Consider the following 15070-nt stretch of genomic DNA (forward strand, 5'->3'; position numbering starts at 1 on the left):
GGGGGTAATTTATTGCTTTAATCAACGAAATGAAGAGCCAGGGCCATTTAATCAGTTTGTAAACGAATCATAAATTTGTGTGGATTTCACGAGGTGTGTGTTGGTTTCAGAGCCTTGATGAAACTGATTGTTTTGACCTTTTGCAGAGCCAGTGGCCAGCAGTGCTGCTACTACTCCGGACCAGACGTTGTCTTTCTCCCTTTGGTCGACACATATGGGGAAAACTTGACTCCAATCCTTCTTGAGGTAAGACCAACCAACTCCAAAAAAACTTGCCGAAAAAAATACTTGTGTCCATTTACTTGTGTCTATTTCTGGAGGGGGGAAACTGACACTCAAAGGAACCATGATTGGATCGCAGACAGTCAGGAGTCGCTGTGAAATTTCTTGACAAATGTGGAATATAAATCACTTGGCTATTTTCCATCTGTGGGACACAGACCTTTGCTTGCAAAAAGTTGTTACTTAATTTGTAAGGTCGATTTGTTGCCCTCCCCCTTTTTTGTGTCTAGGAGCGCTTGGTATCAATTTCTTTCTTTTCTCAATGGAAAATAACGTATTCTTTTTGTCTGTCTGGCCGTAAAAACCTTTGTGAATTCACTAGAATTAATGAATTTACGCACGAGTGTCATTTTCAGTTCAACTTTTCAACTACTAATCTTGACCGAAATTGTTCGTTTTGTTTTACTTGTTTAAATGTGTGTATCGCACACAAGTCTGTTAAAACCTGTCCCTAGTTCAACACATGAAAATTGTAAATCGCTTGTTAGGACTGTTGAATAATTATTCCAAGATGCACGCACGACTTACTGATCTCGAGTTACAACTCCTGAAATATTAAAAAGTTCGTTCAGGGGAAAGGAAAACGAATTTTTAGCGATTGTTTGCTAGAATTTCTCGGCCCGACTTCTCTCAAACATCGTCTCCCAACTGAGGTCTAAACATGGAAAGAGTTCGCCGCCCCTGGCGCCAAGTTTCAGTTGGAAGATCTCGCCTTCCATTTGTTTATACTTCAGGAATGTCCCTCCCATTCCTACCCGCCTTGCCGGCATCTTTTTTGACAGAAGAGGTATCCTAGAGGAATTCAGGAAATTGGTTTGAAGATAAGTGTCAGTTTTTCGTGGGGAGGGGGGCGTACGGAAAGTTTGGTCGTGGACGAAGCCAAGTCGAAACGGGGGCATTTGTGAAGGAATTTGAAGCATCCATTCGGGAGATTTGTTGCTACCAATGTTAGGGGAAAACATTCGGCTATGTGTGCATGACCCACCCACAAGCAGGTGCATGGTTTCAGTTCCGCCGGTTGTAAACTACTCAGCGTAAAACCTCAAGGATAAATAAGCCAGACTTGGTAACGCTACACAGGCGCAGATTCCCCCAGTCTTAGTAATTGTATCTTAGAAGATAAAAATCCCAACTGAAAACTGGTGGTGAAAGCGTGATGATTTTAGACCCCGCCCACAGCTACACTGGCGGTCACTCAAATGTATTGTAATTACTACTAACGAACTCTACAGTGATCTAGAACCTACCGGCACCGACACACCGTAGTTAGCCCGGTGCAATTTACCTGTACAGCCTGTGTGGCGTTGTGCGCCCTCCCTTCCTTCGCTGGCACACAGCTCATTATGCAGGCTTCCATCGAAGTACTGTGCTCTTGTCCGTACACAATACCACCGCCCTTTGGGTCCCCAGAAACCCTCACCGCTATGTCGTCTACATTTCACCTGAAATCTCACATCCCGAAGTTGTTGAAATGTGTGGATTCGTGAGAAAGAAACGTAGAAGGCGGAACTAGAGTCAGGCTGCGCGCGTGTGTTTGTGTGACAGCGCGTATGAATGGACCGAGCAATTACATGTCGTCCGTAAGATTTATGACCCGCGGTTTTGCCTTCACGATCCGCGCACCCTCATTAATCTACAGGCCAGGGTTTCCCCGCGTCTTTAAAAACACTTCCCCAACTAGCTTGTAAACATTGCCGATCCCCTTATAGACTACAAAAGTGACCTTTGGACGCTGATCAAGTAGAGTGGAGACTATATTTCGTTTGAGACGTTTTGTGTGTATGTTTAACGTCCGTGAACCATAACGGATGGCAGTGTCCATCTCCCTCGGACTGGTCACTGGTTAGCCAGTTATGGCACGTCGCTCTTTCTAAGCCCCTTCACAACATTTCTGACCCCAGAATGAGACCAAACGGGGTCCGTGCGTAAAATGTGTGGCCCCCTCGGCTGTCAGAAGATGTATTTCGGGGCTTTGACAGGGTCAGGCCGGCAGATAATCAATCTTCTCCCGGCGGCCCCCGTGCTAGCTGCCCCGCCGCGTTAGGCACAGTAACTCAAAATGGCCGCCGGTTTCCACCCGGCACCTCCCAGGCTGGTTTTGTCCGCTGCCTTCCGTCCCACCACAACCATGGCACGACACAGGGGTAAACTTTCCTACTTCTTACCTGGACTTTTCGACTTTTGTAGGCTACAAATATTGACCGTCTGGCGGCCCGCTTCGCTCTGTCGCTATCCCGTCTTTCTGTATTGTCTCCCCTGACAGGTTCCTCTCTTTACCTCTCTCTGACCCCGCCGTAAAGTTTGGTACTGTTGTTTTTCTCTTAATAACTCCATTTTCCGTTCACACAGTCGTTCTGTTCGTTATAGAACAATATTTACATAATATCAGAGTGAAAGTTTTTGATGTAATCAATTTCTGCTCTATCAGCGGACCGTTTCTCGTTATTCTGCGATCCATTCTCACAATTCGCTCTCCATTTCAAATCTAGTTTTCCAGAAATGCATATATTTTTCCTTTTGTTCTTCCTTTTGTTGCGGTACAAACTTCAAACCAAATGCTTGTGTATTGACTTACATAACTTCAGCCATTTAGGCAGGTACTTCCCAATTGTTCGCTAAACGCATTAATTAGCAAGTGCATTGTGAGGCGATTCGTAAGTACTTGTAAAATTTTGTAAGGCTTCCCCCTTCAATCACTTTATCCCTTTCAACTGCCGTTTTTTCTATGAATAATAAAAATAGACAGTCAGTTTCATCGGCAAGTTCGCGGCACAAGGTCCTCTCTCTTCGTCTCCAGTCCCAAGTAATGTAGCTTTTTATTTTGGTTCATTACCTCTGTTTTGAGTCCTTTAATTGGATGCAGTGTTCCAAGGCCATGTCCTTCTGGGCCATTTGTGTGTTTGGGTTTTCTTTCAGTGTTCGTGTTGGATACGGTTTTGTCACATATCCTTTGGAATCCTTTTCGAGGTCCTCTGGATTTCGCTGAAGACAGGCCGCGGCCTCTTAGCCTTGGGTATGACCTTGAAAATCAAGCCAAGGTGGATCGAGAATTCCAAAGTAAATTATTTCTAGTCTAAGATATCAACGAAAACAGCTATGTCCTAATTTTTGAAAGAATAAATGTGATCCTCGCGTTCACAGTGAGTAAGCATTTTATCAAAAGTTTTAGTTTCCTCGAATCAAAATGGCGGCCACTCTGCCTCAGTTCCAAGATTTTTATTTTATTCTAGTAAAAGAGATCTCTTATTTGTTAGCCTTGTTGGATTATTCTTCGAAACTTTGTTCCACAAAAATTTGGAATACATTTCGGTGAAAAGAAGACGCCGAAATTACCGTTGTTTTGATGACTTGGAAGTGTTACAAGATTCAGCCGGATTGTGTGTGTTGTGTGACATTTTCTCGACGCGTCTCTAGCTTCAGTTTGAACTTTATTATCCCGTAAAATCTAATCAAACGTGCTCTTTTTCCATTGAAGCAGAAAGTTGCATGAAATGTCCTGTGCTCGTCAGGGGACGTGCGAACATTTTCCGCGGCGCAGCCCGCTTTTCCCCTCGCGCATGGCAAAATCTAATCCAATTTCCATTTTGATGCGTTACGTTTTGAGCGTTTTCCATTATAGCGCGGGCTCGATATTTCTAAGGGTTGTGCTAAAATGTTGCACAGACTGTTGTGTGTGTGCCGTAACCTTTCTGTAACCCCTCCCCACCTGGGGCTACAACCCTCCTCTTCTATTGTTCTTTCTGTACCGCCTGAATCCTGTCCTCTATCTGACCCCGCCAGTTGAAAAGACCAGTGCAGAAAGAAGCCTTTTTCACCAATGACGTTACCACGACTACAAACCGTCAATAGCGGATAGTATTTTCCATTCTTTTGTCCGTCGCCAGACTTGCGGATAGGGTATAGTCATACAGAATCGGCTCCCTCTCTCCGAGCTTGTTTTCGACTACAAGGCTTGCTCAAGCATAGAAATTGACCCCAAGCGTTTTCATTGGGTTCATCGCGGGGTTATGTGATAATGATACGTCTGATTTGCTAAAAACAGAAGTTTTATTTCACTAAGACAAAAGGACGTGATTTATTTTCAATGCCACATAAAACCGCTCCCACTTGACAAATCGACCTTTCCTGAATCAGAGTCGAATATAAAAATAAAGAACCAACACTGTTCTTTTGGAGCTTTGTTCGCTTTGTTTAGCATGAAAACTACTCTGATATTAACGTCACTTTATGCGAACAAAGGAGTGTTTCTGAAGTTGTGTTTATATGTTATTCTGCATGCGTGCCCTTGCTCGAAGCACCAAGGTGCCCTGAAAAACGTACCCTATGTAACGACACACTTTTAGCCGTGTTGGTACAGTTGCAATCAGAACGCCGGCAGTTTCCCTGTCAAGCATACCCGCTTATTACCGCCCTCCGCATTGATGGCTGGAATAGAAAGCCTGATATTAAATTGGGTAGGTCCCTCTAACAGCTTATCCACTGAAAACTCGTTCAATCTCGGCCGCTCTCTAATACCTGTATTACCCCGCGTTTGAGTCATATCTACCCTGCCCTTCCACCGACTGTTGTTTGTGAAATAAGTTGCCTCGAGATTAATCGGGTTGATTTCAATTAGGCCCAATCTCGTCAGAGGTCGCTCAGAGGTGACTCCGTCCGATAAATTCATTTTTATTGATACGGTCCAACTCTCCAATGGAGTCCGATTTTTAAGAACGTTTCACGATCTGTCTTAACTTTCCTAAAATTGAATGAAATTATTGATATAGATAACATTTAATTGTTGATACAGAGATGAAATTTAACGTATATGAACTCGGTCCTAGCTCAGCAAAATGGAGGAAGAGAGAGGAGAGAAAAAAATCGATAATACTGGAAGTTTTAATTTTGTGTTTGGCAGTGTGACATTTGAGTGAACCCCTGTGGTGTGTAGATACGGGTCACCTGTATTTAGGAGACAACCGAAAAACCTTGCTTGTTTGAACGGCAAATACTGTACCCCGGTCAAAACACCATGTCAATCCCCCCGCTGTCTCCCCGTGGTCTGTTATTTTCACCCCAATGCCCCATCACTATCAACGATTGCTATCACGCTTTTCTTTCAGCCCTTCATTGCTTAAAGTGGCAAGGGAAGCTTGTCCCAGAGCTCTCGATCGATCCAACGTAATGTGATTGAAAGATCCGAGCACACAGGAGAAATCCTTTGTTCCCTGCGCTTTTGTAGAAGTGAATATCCAAGTCGGACGCCTGTGTTGTATTCTTTCCTTGCCGGAGATTGCTATGCCCGGGGTAGAACGTTCCTCGCCCCGTTTCCCGTCGATTTAATAATATCAAAAGTTCAGAAGTCGATGGAGGCCTCCTGAGTAGCTAGCAAGCTATGGGAGGAAGCTTATTAAAGGTAACATTTGAACTTTGAGTATTCCCTCAGTAGCGTGGAGCAAGTGCTCCGAATTATTAAAAAGCAAGATCGCTGCTCTCTACATTGTCAAGAGGCCTGCCCCAAATTTTTAATTTCCATGGTTATTACCAGCGTTTTGTGGACGTGAAATTATATGTGCGAATCATGTTCGCCTAGCCAAGGCGCAAAACGTGTGTGCCGGTATAACTCGGCATATTTGCACCTAAAACTTGGAGCAGATGGCGTTTTAAGTGCAAATTTGTGCGCTCTGCTTCGTTTGGCTGTTTGTTTGATATGATTGAAACGTCAAGTTCTACGGGTGAATTTCTCCCTCCTTTTTTTAGTTCCACAAATTGTGATATAATTTCATCTCCTGTTGAAGAAATAAATTATCACGCGTGATGTGTTTTTGAAAGATCGATGGTTGGAAAGCCAGGACGGGTAGTTGATTGGGAGAAATTCAGTTAGCGGGTCAGTTTTTGACAGGCGGCACCCACAATGAGAAAGCTGCTTCACTCAAAGGACTTGCCGCTTGCTGTCACCCAATCTGTCATCACAAAACACACGGTTTCTGTCTCTTACGTGACATCTTCCGTGTTTATCCATCTTTTCTTGCATCATAACCCTTCCCCACATCCTTCCCAGTCGCCTCGAAGAAAGAGTTTTACAAAAGTTGGTCCAGAGGTCGTTATTTCGTTTGTGAAAAGAAATCTGTATAAATAATTATTCCCGTCCTAACGGACCCCCAATCTCCATTTCTGCCCAGATTTTTGCCAGGTGCAGCGCGTGAACACACACAGGGCTGCTGCCAATTTTACTTCTCCATCTCTTCTTGACATGTGTCAGTTTTACTTCCTCGTGGGCTGTCAATTTCGCGCGGGAAGTTTTTTTATCCATGTATTTTTAACTTTTATTTGTAGTAGGAAATCCGGCGGCATCACAGAAACTCCCTACTACTTGTGAAGTGTTGAAAAGCGCTGGCTACTTCAGTAGGATTGATGTGTTCTCTCATGCCCCGATATGTTTCACTGTTAAGCAATCGAATTTGTACCTAATAGATGAAGAACTTATATGATATCCTTACTTCTCTATACGCCCGCTCATTGATCAAAGGTAGAACTTCCAATTAATAATTTACGTGGCAAGAGTATCTTTTCACGTGAGTCCATCTTCTAACAGGGTTTGACAGGGATTGCACTGGCTGTATTCTTTGTTTCGCATTGGTGTCGTTTTTCCATCCCTGGAAAGGCATCAGAAATTGTTGTGTCTGAAACCTTGCCCCCGTCCCATTATGTTTTGCCAAAACATCCGTTGATGGCCGGTAACTCCATCGCTGGAAAGGCCAAGCAAAAGTAATTAAAGGTGGGGGTCTGGCGAAGACAGACTTGTGTAGATTTCCGTCTGTCATTTATCCGTTACAGCTGTCATTTTTCTGCCAGAATCCGCGCTCCTCTCGCAGCACATCAATTTCATGTGTCAGTTTCCCATGCATGCCTCCCTCCCCGCCAGTTTTTTTTCTTCTCCTCTATTGTCACTCCCCGCTCTGTTTTTACCCAACCCACGTCCCCATGCTACCAACTTAGCTCGAGGTAACGTAACAGAGATGTTATATCGCACACAACATCTGACTGGAAGCTTATTTTGTATTCATATTATGTTTTGAACGAGTCCATATCAAAGACTTTCGTAAATAGGATTACAGTGGGGGACTCTATCCGTCCTTATCGATATATCTACAGCTATGAGACAGACAGATGAGTAGATACTCTACAGAAAGGATTCCAGCGCACATCTCCTAAACCTCCTAGGCAGATCATCCACCACATGCTTTGGGGATTCAGATAGATATCACAACTCTCTGGTAAACATAGAGAGAATTTCCTAGAGAGTTGAAGCGTCTGCCAAAAATTAGATGACAAAGCATATCGGGTAGACCTGAAGCGAGATGATGGTAGATTTGTGGTGGTTATCAGAGGGACCATGCGCGCCAAGCTAAATAAATAGGAATTAGAGACGACCAGGAGATGGGTCTTTTGGGGAGTAGTTTGCTATTACGTCGGGCCGTGACCCTAGTTGGATATCAGAAGTTTTTTTATGAAGTAAAGATACCGCGGTAAATTGACGGAAGGGACGATACCTTTAGAGGAGGATTAAGTTAGTAAAAGCCTAGGATACCGTCCCCTCTCTTGTTTCAGTCGAGTAGAGCCGCCTTTTGAACCTAGGATCAAATATGGAATGCCTGGATCACAAAATAACACCCAACTTTTAATTCCAAATTTCTCACAAACTAATTAAACTTCTTAAGTTATTTTTTCAGCAATTTTCATCTTTATTGCTTTATTTTTATTGATATTTAATTTTGATGGATGAATATTTGTTGTGTATTTTTATTTCGTTGACGTCAAATATCAAAATGATGACACATTATAATTTATGCAAATTCTCTTAAGGGGGTTTCCTTAAATTATTGATGACAAAAGAGTCAAGAATTGTGTACTGTGATACATCTCGAGGTTATTATATTGTCACTTACTTTTTAACCTTCTCTGTTTTCCAGGGCTATCATTGGTCAAGTACGGTCATGTGACACCGGGGTGCCAATGTTATTTGATAAGAGTGTCAAGACCTTGTCACAAAGAAATAAATTTCTACAAAACAACGAGATGCAAAAATCACCTTACTACGAAACAACATCGCAACAACTTTACAACGGCTACAGCTATAGTAACGGGGAGAGGTTTGGGTACGAGGGGAGTGGAGGCGGCGGCGGTGGTGGCAGCTATGGGGCCGAGGTTACACAGGACTTCGGCCCGTCGTGTTCTGTACGGAAGCCGGGCAGTACAACAGGCGGGGGGACTGGCAACGTTAGTCCGACCTGTATGAAGACAAACCCAGCCGACAACAACCACGGCAGCGCTCCCCAGTCCAACGCCTCCATCCTAGCTAACACTAAGATCTACCCCTGGATGAAGGAGTCCCGCCAAAATTCGAAACAACGCCAGCAGCCCAATCTATCAGGTACGCTGACAGCACAAATTTATTGGCAATGAGAGAATAAATTGAAGCAGCCACGCTCTGCGAAGTGACTGTAAAGTCGGAAAGATACATCACACACGATGAGGAATCACTAGCTGTTCTATCAACCGCCTTGTCACTACATCTGTTCACATATCTGCCGCTGGGCACTGGCAGGCGTTTCTACACTGCCCTTGTAAAGTTCTGTTTTCATTATTAATAACATTAGATGAATTTTATAGAGCTAGCCAATGATATGGCCGAGTTCATGGGACGATTACAACGTGATTAGTAGTAGTCCCTCTTCTAGGCTAAGTTGACAAATTGTTCAACGTACAACGTCAGCCAAGTATTAGGAGTTGACAGCCACCTCATAAATCAAGTCGAGGGGAGCTGACTTCCGTGATAGGCCCGCCAAATTTCAACTTCTACACACCGCTGTTCTTCGGTTCAAACAAAAACAAAATCTTAGCGAACACAAATAAAGCGTGCGTGGTTTATTGTTAGAGTTTTGGGATGGATTTTTAGCGTGAGTTTTGTGGAATGGAATGGGGGAGTTTTGTAAGGTGACATCGAGTTAGCGGGTTGAAGGGTTTTGATCGATGATGTGGGGCGGGTAGTCTTGCTGTGAGTCGGAGCATGCTTGTAGTGGAGGTCACTAAATGTGGATGTTTTTTCTTCCCGGTTCGCAGTTGGAACGACAGAGCCCGGGGAGTCCCCGGGACTAGGCGGCGCCGCAGGGAAGCGGGCCCGTACAGCCTACACCAGCGCCCAGCTCGTGGAGTTGGAGAAAGAGTTCCACTTCAACCGGTACCTGTGTCGGCCTCGGCGAGTCGAGATGGCGGCCATGCTCAATCTAACGGAGCGACAGATCAAGATCTGGTTCCAGAACCGCCGCATGAAGTATAAGAAGGAACAGAAAGTTAAGGGCGGGGGGAGTGGAGGAGGTAGCGGGGGCATGAACAGTCCCTCCCCGCCGGCCACTACAACACCGCCCGGTATCAACCCCGGGCCCCTGCCCCATCCCACCACCCAGCCGAGCTTGAGTCAGAGTAACAACATGTCCAACCACATGAGCATGATGGGTTCGTTACAACAGACTCAGCCGGCCTACAGCCAGTACCCCCCGCCACATCTGAACCACAGTCTACCTCACCAGGCACCGCCGCACAGCGTCGGACTCACCATGTCCGGACCTGTGTCTCCGCAATGTTACCAGTCTAACCACTCTCCCTGTCCGCCCTCGTCAGCCCCCCATCCCGTCCCCATGGGGAACCACGTCCCCCACCCCCGCCAGGGGCCCCCACACATGACCAACGGGCTCCCCGCCTCCCCCCTCGAGGTAGTAAGTCAGCGGCAGTACACTCCCCCCGCGCCGGGACCCTCACCGACAGGCCCCGGGCCGGGTCACCACGGCCTGACGAACTCATACCCGGAGTGTCCGCCACACCACACCGAGCTACCTCATCACCAGTACTCCACCCCGATGTCTGTGGTCAATATGAACTACTGTGTGAACGTACAAACTCAGGGAAATCGTTTAAACAGTGCGCCCAAACTCACGCATTTGTAACCTCTGGGCCTGGGCAATGGAAACATGACACACACTTCCGACTTCCTTATCAAAATCATCAAAAATGACGATCAAAATTTCCCCTCATATGTCATAACTAATTATTATATAACAAAATTCCAGCTACCAAAATCTGTAAGTTTTTGAAAGTCGTGTCCATTTGCCCAAAGAAGTGTTAGCTGAAAGTATAAGCCCAGTGCATCTATTTATACGGAGAATATGTATATTTTCCGCGAAGTTAGAGACGGAAGTACGAAATGTCATTGCAATGATAGACTCTTGTCATCTATTCTATTCTAAATGTCTTCTCTCGCTTTCTATATGCCTGTGAATATAGCATTTAACTCTTAGCTAGTGTATTCCTTCACTATTCCTTGCCGTCCTACAGTAGTTAGTTAGAAGAGAGAGAAACTGATGTATTTATGTAGCTAGTTTTGTCCGTAATTTATTCAAAATAATAAATGAAGTATTCGCTTCGAGGGTAAAATTGTTAGGAAATATTAAAAAAAGACAATTTTATCGTTGACGATTCACCTACATTGATGTTGCTGTATATGTAGAATTTTTAGGATGAGAAAAAAGTGGGGGTAGCGTTCCTATATATGTGAATGTTCGTACTATTCATGTGCAACGAAATATTGAAACTTGGCAGTGCAAGACTGATTTTCTGTGACGAATATTTGGGGTGTTGACGTTTGCAATCTGCCCCGTGTGTTCGTACATAGCATAGCATTTGACCCGACCTGTTCTTTCTGTCAAGCAGTCTTTATTTGTGTGGGTTCTCCGTATGTCATAGTCCATATGACCCAGTGTGTAGCTCTCTCCTCACACCCAGAATGTACACACAAATTGACTGGGAAATCTCGCTTTGAATCTTGACAACAGTCCCCATGCGATCACTTTCATGTACAGGCCTGTCTGATTTTTGGCACAGACGTTGTCAATTTTCCAGGCCCTGTGAATTTTGACCCCAAGAAAACGGATCTCTCAATCGCCAACAGACTCTCGTCTAACACGGGTTACTAGGAGAAAGCCACACGGTGTCAAAAAGTCACAAGCGCTCAGTTTACATTACAACCAAATGTTCTCGGAGAAAATGTAGGAAACTGTGAAATTAAAGGAGAATAACGTGAATATATTGCCACACGGATCGTCTGCTATTTATGTGCATTTATTTAGTCTGCTATAGAGGGGGTGGGATCTCTGCAACCTGCTCTCTTACACACGAGAAAATTAAATTTTCCTCGCCTAAACAAAAGTTACTTACAACGAAGCAACTACCGTTAAGTCCTAGCCCACTAGTAAAGCCAGCATGGGTACCTTTGTTGGGAAGGGGGAAGAAAGAAAGAAAAAGGAAACCAAGGATTCTGTGTACTAAAAGGAATTTTATTCACAATATCACATCCTCGACACTTTACCTTCTGCTTTCCAACTGGTCTTCGATGAATGCCAGCAGAAAGAGCCTTCCCCACACTGACGAATCTGTAACAAAAAATAAAACTTTGTAACCCAAAATAACATACCACATTACCAGAAAAAAAGCATCACAGAAAAACAATGTCCATGTACACACACGGAAGTAAAACAAAACACACAGGTCATAACAGCAATATAAAAGCTCAATATAACACCTAGAGTTAATAATTTGACCTTTAAAATTTAACTGGTACTGCGTATACTGTTCTTGTGAAGAACATTATTGTGTGAAAGCTCCGGACCGTACGGAAGTTAGAACCACCCTTTCTTTGCAGCCACAAAGCTCGGCAGTAATTGTAGGGGTCCACCATCCAGATATTCATACCAAGGGTCAACCTAGGGACAAATTTTGAATAATTTCGTAAGCTTCCCTGCAGCTAAATTTGAAAATATTACAAGACCGCGATGTATTTGACCCTCGCTTTACATGGTAGGTACTGGAGGGGTTAATAGAGTTCTTGTGTTGAAAGGGTGGTGGTGGAAATAGAGTGTGCGGGAGAGAAATTGGTAGATATCTACACCACGAAACACACGGTTTTCCTTGTCATCCGTCTTAGAGCTGTCTTGTCACAATCCTCTGGCGAGGCCGAGAAGATGGATGGGTTCCCGCGCAGACAGCTCACAATCAACACAATTCGGGGGGTCATGCCGAATATTTCGTTTCATTTCTTTCCACACTTCTGAACTGAAATTGACTCTACAAAAACTCCAACCGTCGCTGGTCAACAAGCCTTTCGCCGATACAGTCCCCTACCTCATTTAGGGTCATGTAGATTTCGATCCAAACCGTAACAAGGCGGCAAATACGTTCTCATAACAGATTAATATTTCGGACACCGGACCAAAGGATTTCATTATAGGATTCTTCAAGACTTATTAGACCAAATAATGACACAATCATGGCTTGGCCGGACTGGCCGAAACGGTCGGTTGGAACTGACCAGCACTGATTCTGATTAACCTAGTCTCAAATCTTCCAGGGAGAAACAAAAATCGAAGAACGGCCGTTTTCTGTGTCAGGAAATATCCAGTCATTTGTAGGGATAAGGCTATGGGCATCTGTCTTTTAATCTTCGATCCGCAAAAGGTTTAAATAGTTCCAATTGGGAATTCTATGTACAGTTGTATCAGTTATGTTTTACCATCAAACAAATCATCTATTTTATGAGATTTTACCCATAAGAAACTATAAAAACACGCTGCATTCACCAATTAAAACTAATAATTAATTTCACAATAAGAATTGCTTGCAATCAAGGCACTAATTTGAACCAAGTTGCGTAAAGAGAAATGCATTTTTGTGGTTAGAGTTTACATCACCACCTTCGCTACTCGATCTAAAATGGCGTCTTTAGTGTGTCCAATTTTATGTACCCTGCCCTTTTATCGTCCTTCATAAAACACACAAGTCACCAGAAATCGATATGGCGTTTTACCGGGGCTTGCGGAGTCACAGAAAAGTAATCCAACAGTCATTCATTACTGTGGATATGTTGAGGGAAATTAAGGGACCCAAATGTTGGGCGATGAGGCCGGTTCAGAATGTAGCCTTTGCGTAAGTGCGTTTGACAGGTATGATGGAAGACTGGTGGCCAGTTCTAACCACTACACGTGAAACGTTTTTATTCATGCACAAATTTCAGTCACACAACGTCGCTAAGATCACATATGGTATCCCTATTACCCCATACCTAAAAGTCTGACTTAAGCCAAGCCCTTTCCAAAATAGTAACCGTTACTTTGGGTGGAATTTTTGAGAGGACAAATATGTTGTAGTTGCGACTGCGGGGCGACATAGTACTCGCCTTCTGTTTAACTCTAGCCATTTTTTTACAGTCCAATTATGTTTGAGTCGTAGGAAAATGAGAGGGTACGCCTGGCTGTTATTTCATCATGTAGGGATTTAGACGGTTGGGATATTTCATTAGAGAGAAAGGAGATGACACGAGTAAATAGAACTAAGTATTCAACTGAGCCGCTTTGCTGTCAAAGAACGTTCGCCTTTATATTCGTTTCCACCCGATTGGAAAAAGCGGGTGGACTCGGCAAATACAAACTTATTTCTCTATCTAGAGTTGGTCTGTGTGTTTTAGAAGTCAAGCGTATCTTTAAGGTCCTAGAGACGGTCTACCAGTCAGTGCTTACGCAGTCTCGACTATTTCCTGTACTTGTGAGAAGAGGCCCAGCGATCCCACAAAACAACAGTCTTCTTAAATATGCACACAGACCTATCCTCCCTATTTCCTTGCCAAACACCTTCCAGGTCGTATCCATACCTGAAAACACAGTCTCCCATTCACGTAGGTTCGATTAGGGGGGACTGGGAACCCAATTTGTGCCCGAAATTTGATTAAATCGGCAGTGGCTTGAATATATTCAAATGTGAACTCTGGATGACCCCCTCGGCTGGCTGACAGGAAAGGGGAACCGGTTACCGACAAACAACACGACTTGTGTCGCGACCCTTTCTTTCTTCTTCCCTGTAATACAAACTTCGCTGATTTAGCCCAAACGAAAAGGTTTCCCTGTTGGTTTTAGTACTGACAGATGGAAATGTTGGGCTTTCTTTCGTCATCGATTTTTGGAGGGGTCCCAATCGTTGCCGAATGCCTTAGCGAGGAATTCGGTAGACCGACTCGCCTCTAGCATTTTTCCGCCATAGCGTCCCTAGCCGACCAAATGTTCCGATTTTCAGACGGCAAGTCAAATAGAGGTACTCTAGGGTGTAGAATCTACAGGGAACCGTACATGTAGAGTACAGGGAGGCCTTACCTTTGTGGAGGCTCTTGTAGCGGCCCCGCAAGCTGGCGTCTTTCACCCCTGGCACCCGGGCTGCATTTGATGCTTTCGCAGCACTTGAAAGCATCGGAGACGGAGCTTTGACATGACAGCTGCATTGACAAACTTGAGTTTCTTGATAAAACCGCTCCACTAGTCTTCAAATATACCGGGCACGTTCCAACCTTACATATAATAAACCACACAGGTTTCTACAACGCTGTATATCCTCAACCCTCTCTCGTGACTTTGAGATTTATTTGAAAACTCGCGATAATGACTTTTGTCCAATTTACCTGTCAGGGTTTAAGCAGAAAATGATTGGTGAGGTGCGACCGCTTGTATTGACAAGTTGGCATGTATGTGATGACCTCAAAACATCCAACAATCCTTTTAAAATCCACTCTTCTTGTGCCTTGTGTTAGTTTTACCCGATTCTTATCGCTGCTAGGTAAACAGTTGGCATTTGCTTAGAGTCCTGTAGTAAGTGGGTAGAGATTTCGGCTTCACTTTCTGAGGGAGGGTACGATTCTTGCAGATGTATGGGTCAA

At 44.2% G+C, this 15070-nt stretch overlaps 1 protein-coding gene and 2 long non-coding RNA genes across 11 annotated transcripts in view; 1 reads left to right on the plus strand and 2 right to left on the minus strand.

Moving 5' to 3' along the window:
- Positions 1–1702, minus strand: part of LOC118403108 — a 16497-nt gene extending 14795 nt beyond the window's left edge. Inside the window, exon 1 of the long non-coding RNA XR_004829591.1 lies at positions 1568–1702. This is a non-coding gene — a long non-coding RNA (uncharacterized LOC118403108). The remainder of the gene's footprint in view (positions 1–1567) is intronic.
- The window catches only part of LOC118403096 (homeobox protein HOX3), a 39392-nt gene extending 27989 nt beyond the window's left edge, over positions 1–11403 (plus strand). For 7 of the 9 annotated variants that reach the window (XM_035801567.1, XM_035801571.1, XM_035801568.1 and 4 more), the window contains exons 2-4: positions 147–246; positions 8235–8695; positions 9385–11403. In XM_035801567.1, the coding sequence (XP_035657460.1) occupies positions 8278–8695; positions 9385–10265 (1299 nt within the window). In that variant the 5' untranslated portion in view covers positions 147–246; positions 8235–8277 and the 3' untranslated portion in view covers positions 10266–11403. Of the gene's footprint in view, positions 1–146; positions 247–2303; positions 2427–2477; positions 3086–8234; positions 8696–9384 lie in introns of those variants that run through there. The other 2 variants (XM_035801574.1, XM_035801575.1) reach the window with 2 other exon arrangements.
- Positions 10698–14630, minus strand: LOC118403110. The gene is made up of 2 exons (XR_004829594.1): positions 14514–14630; positions 10698–11747 (listed from the first exon to the last, which is right to left on the minus strand). It is a non-coding gene; the product is annotated as an uncharacterized LOC118403110 (long non-coding RNA).
- Positions 14631–15070: the final 440 nt, after the last annotated feature.

Source organism: Branchiostoma floridae, chromosome 16 (assembly GCF_000003815.2).
Source record: "Branchiostoma floridae strain S238N-H82 chromosome 16, Bfl_VNyyK, whole genome shotgun sequence".
Classification (NCBI taxonomy): domain Eukaryota; kingdom Metazoa; phylum Chordata; class Leptocardii; order Amphioxiformes; family Branchiostomatidae; genus Branchiostoma; species Branchiostoma floridae.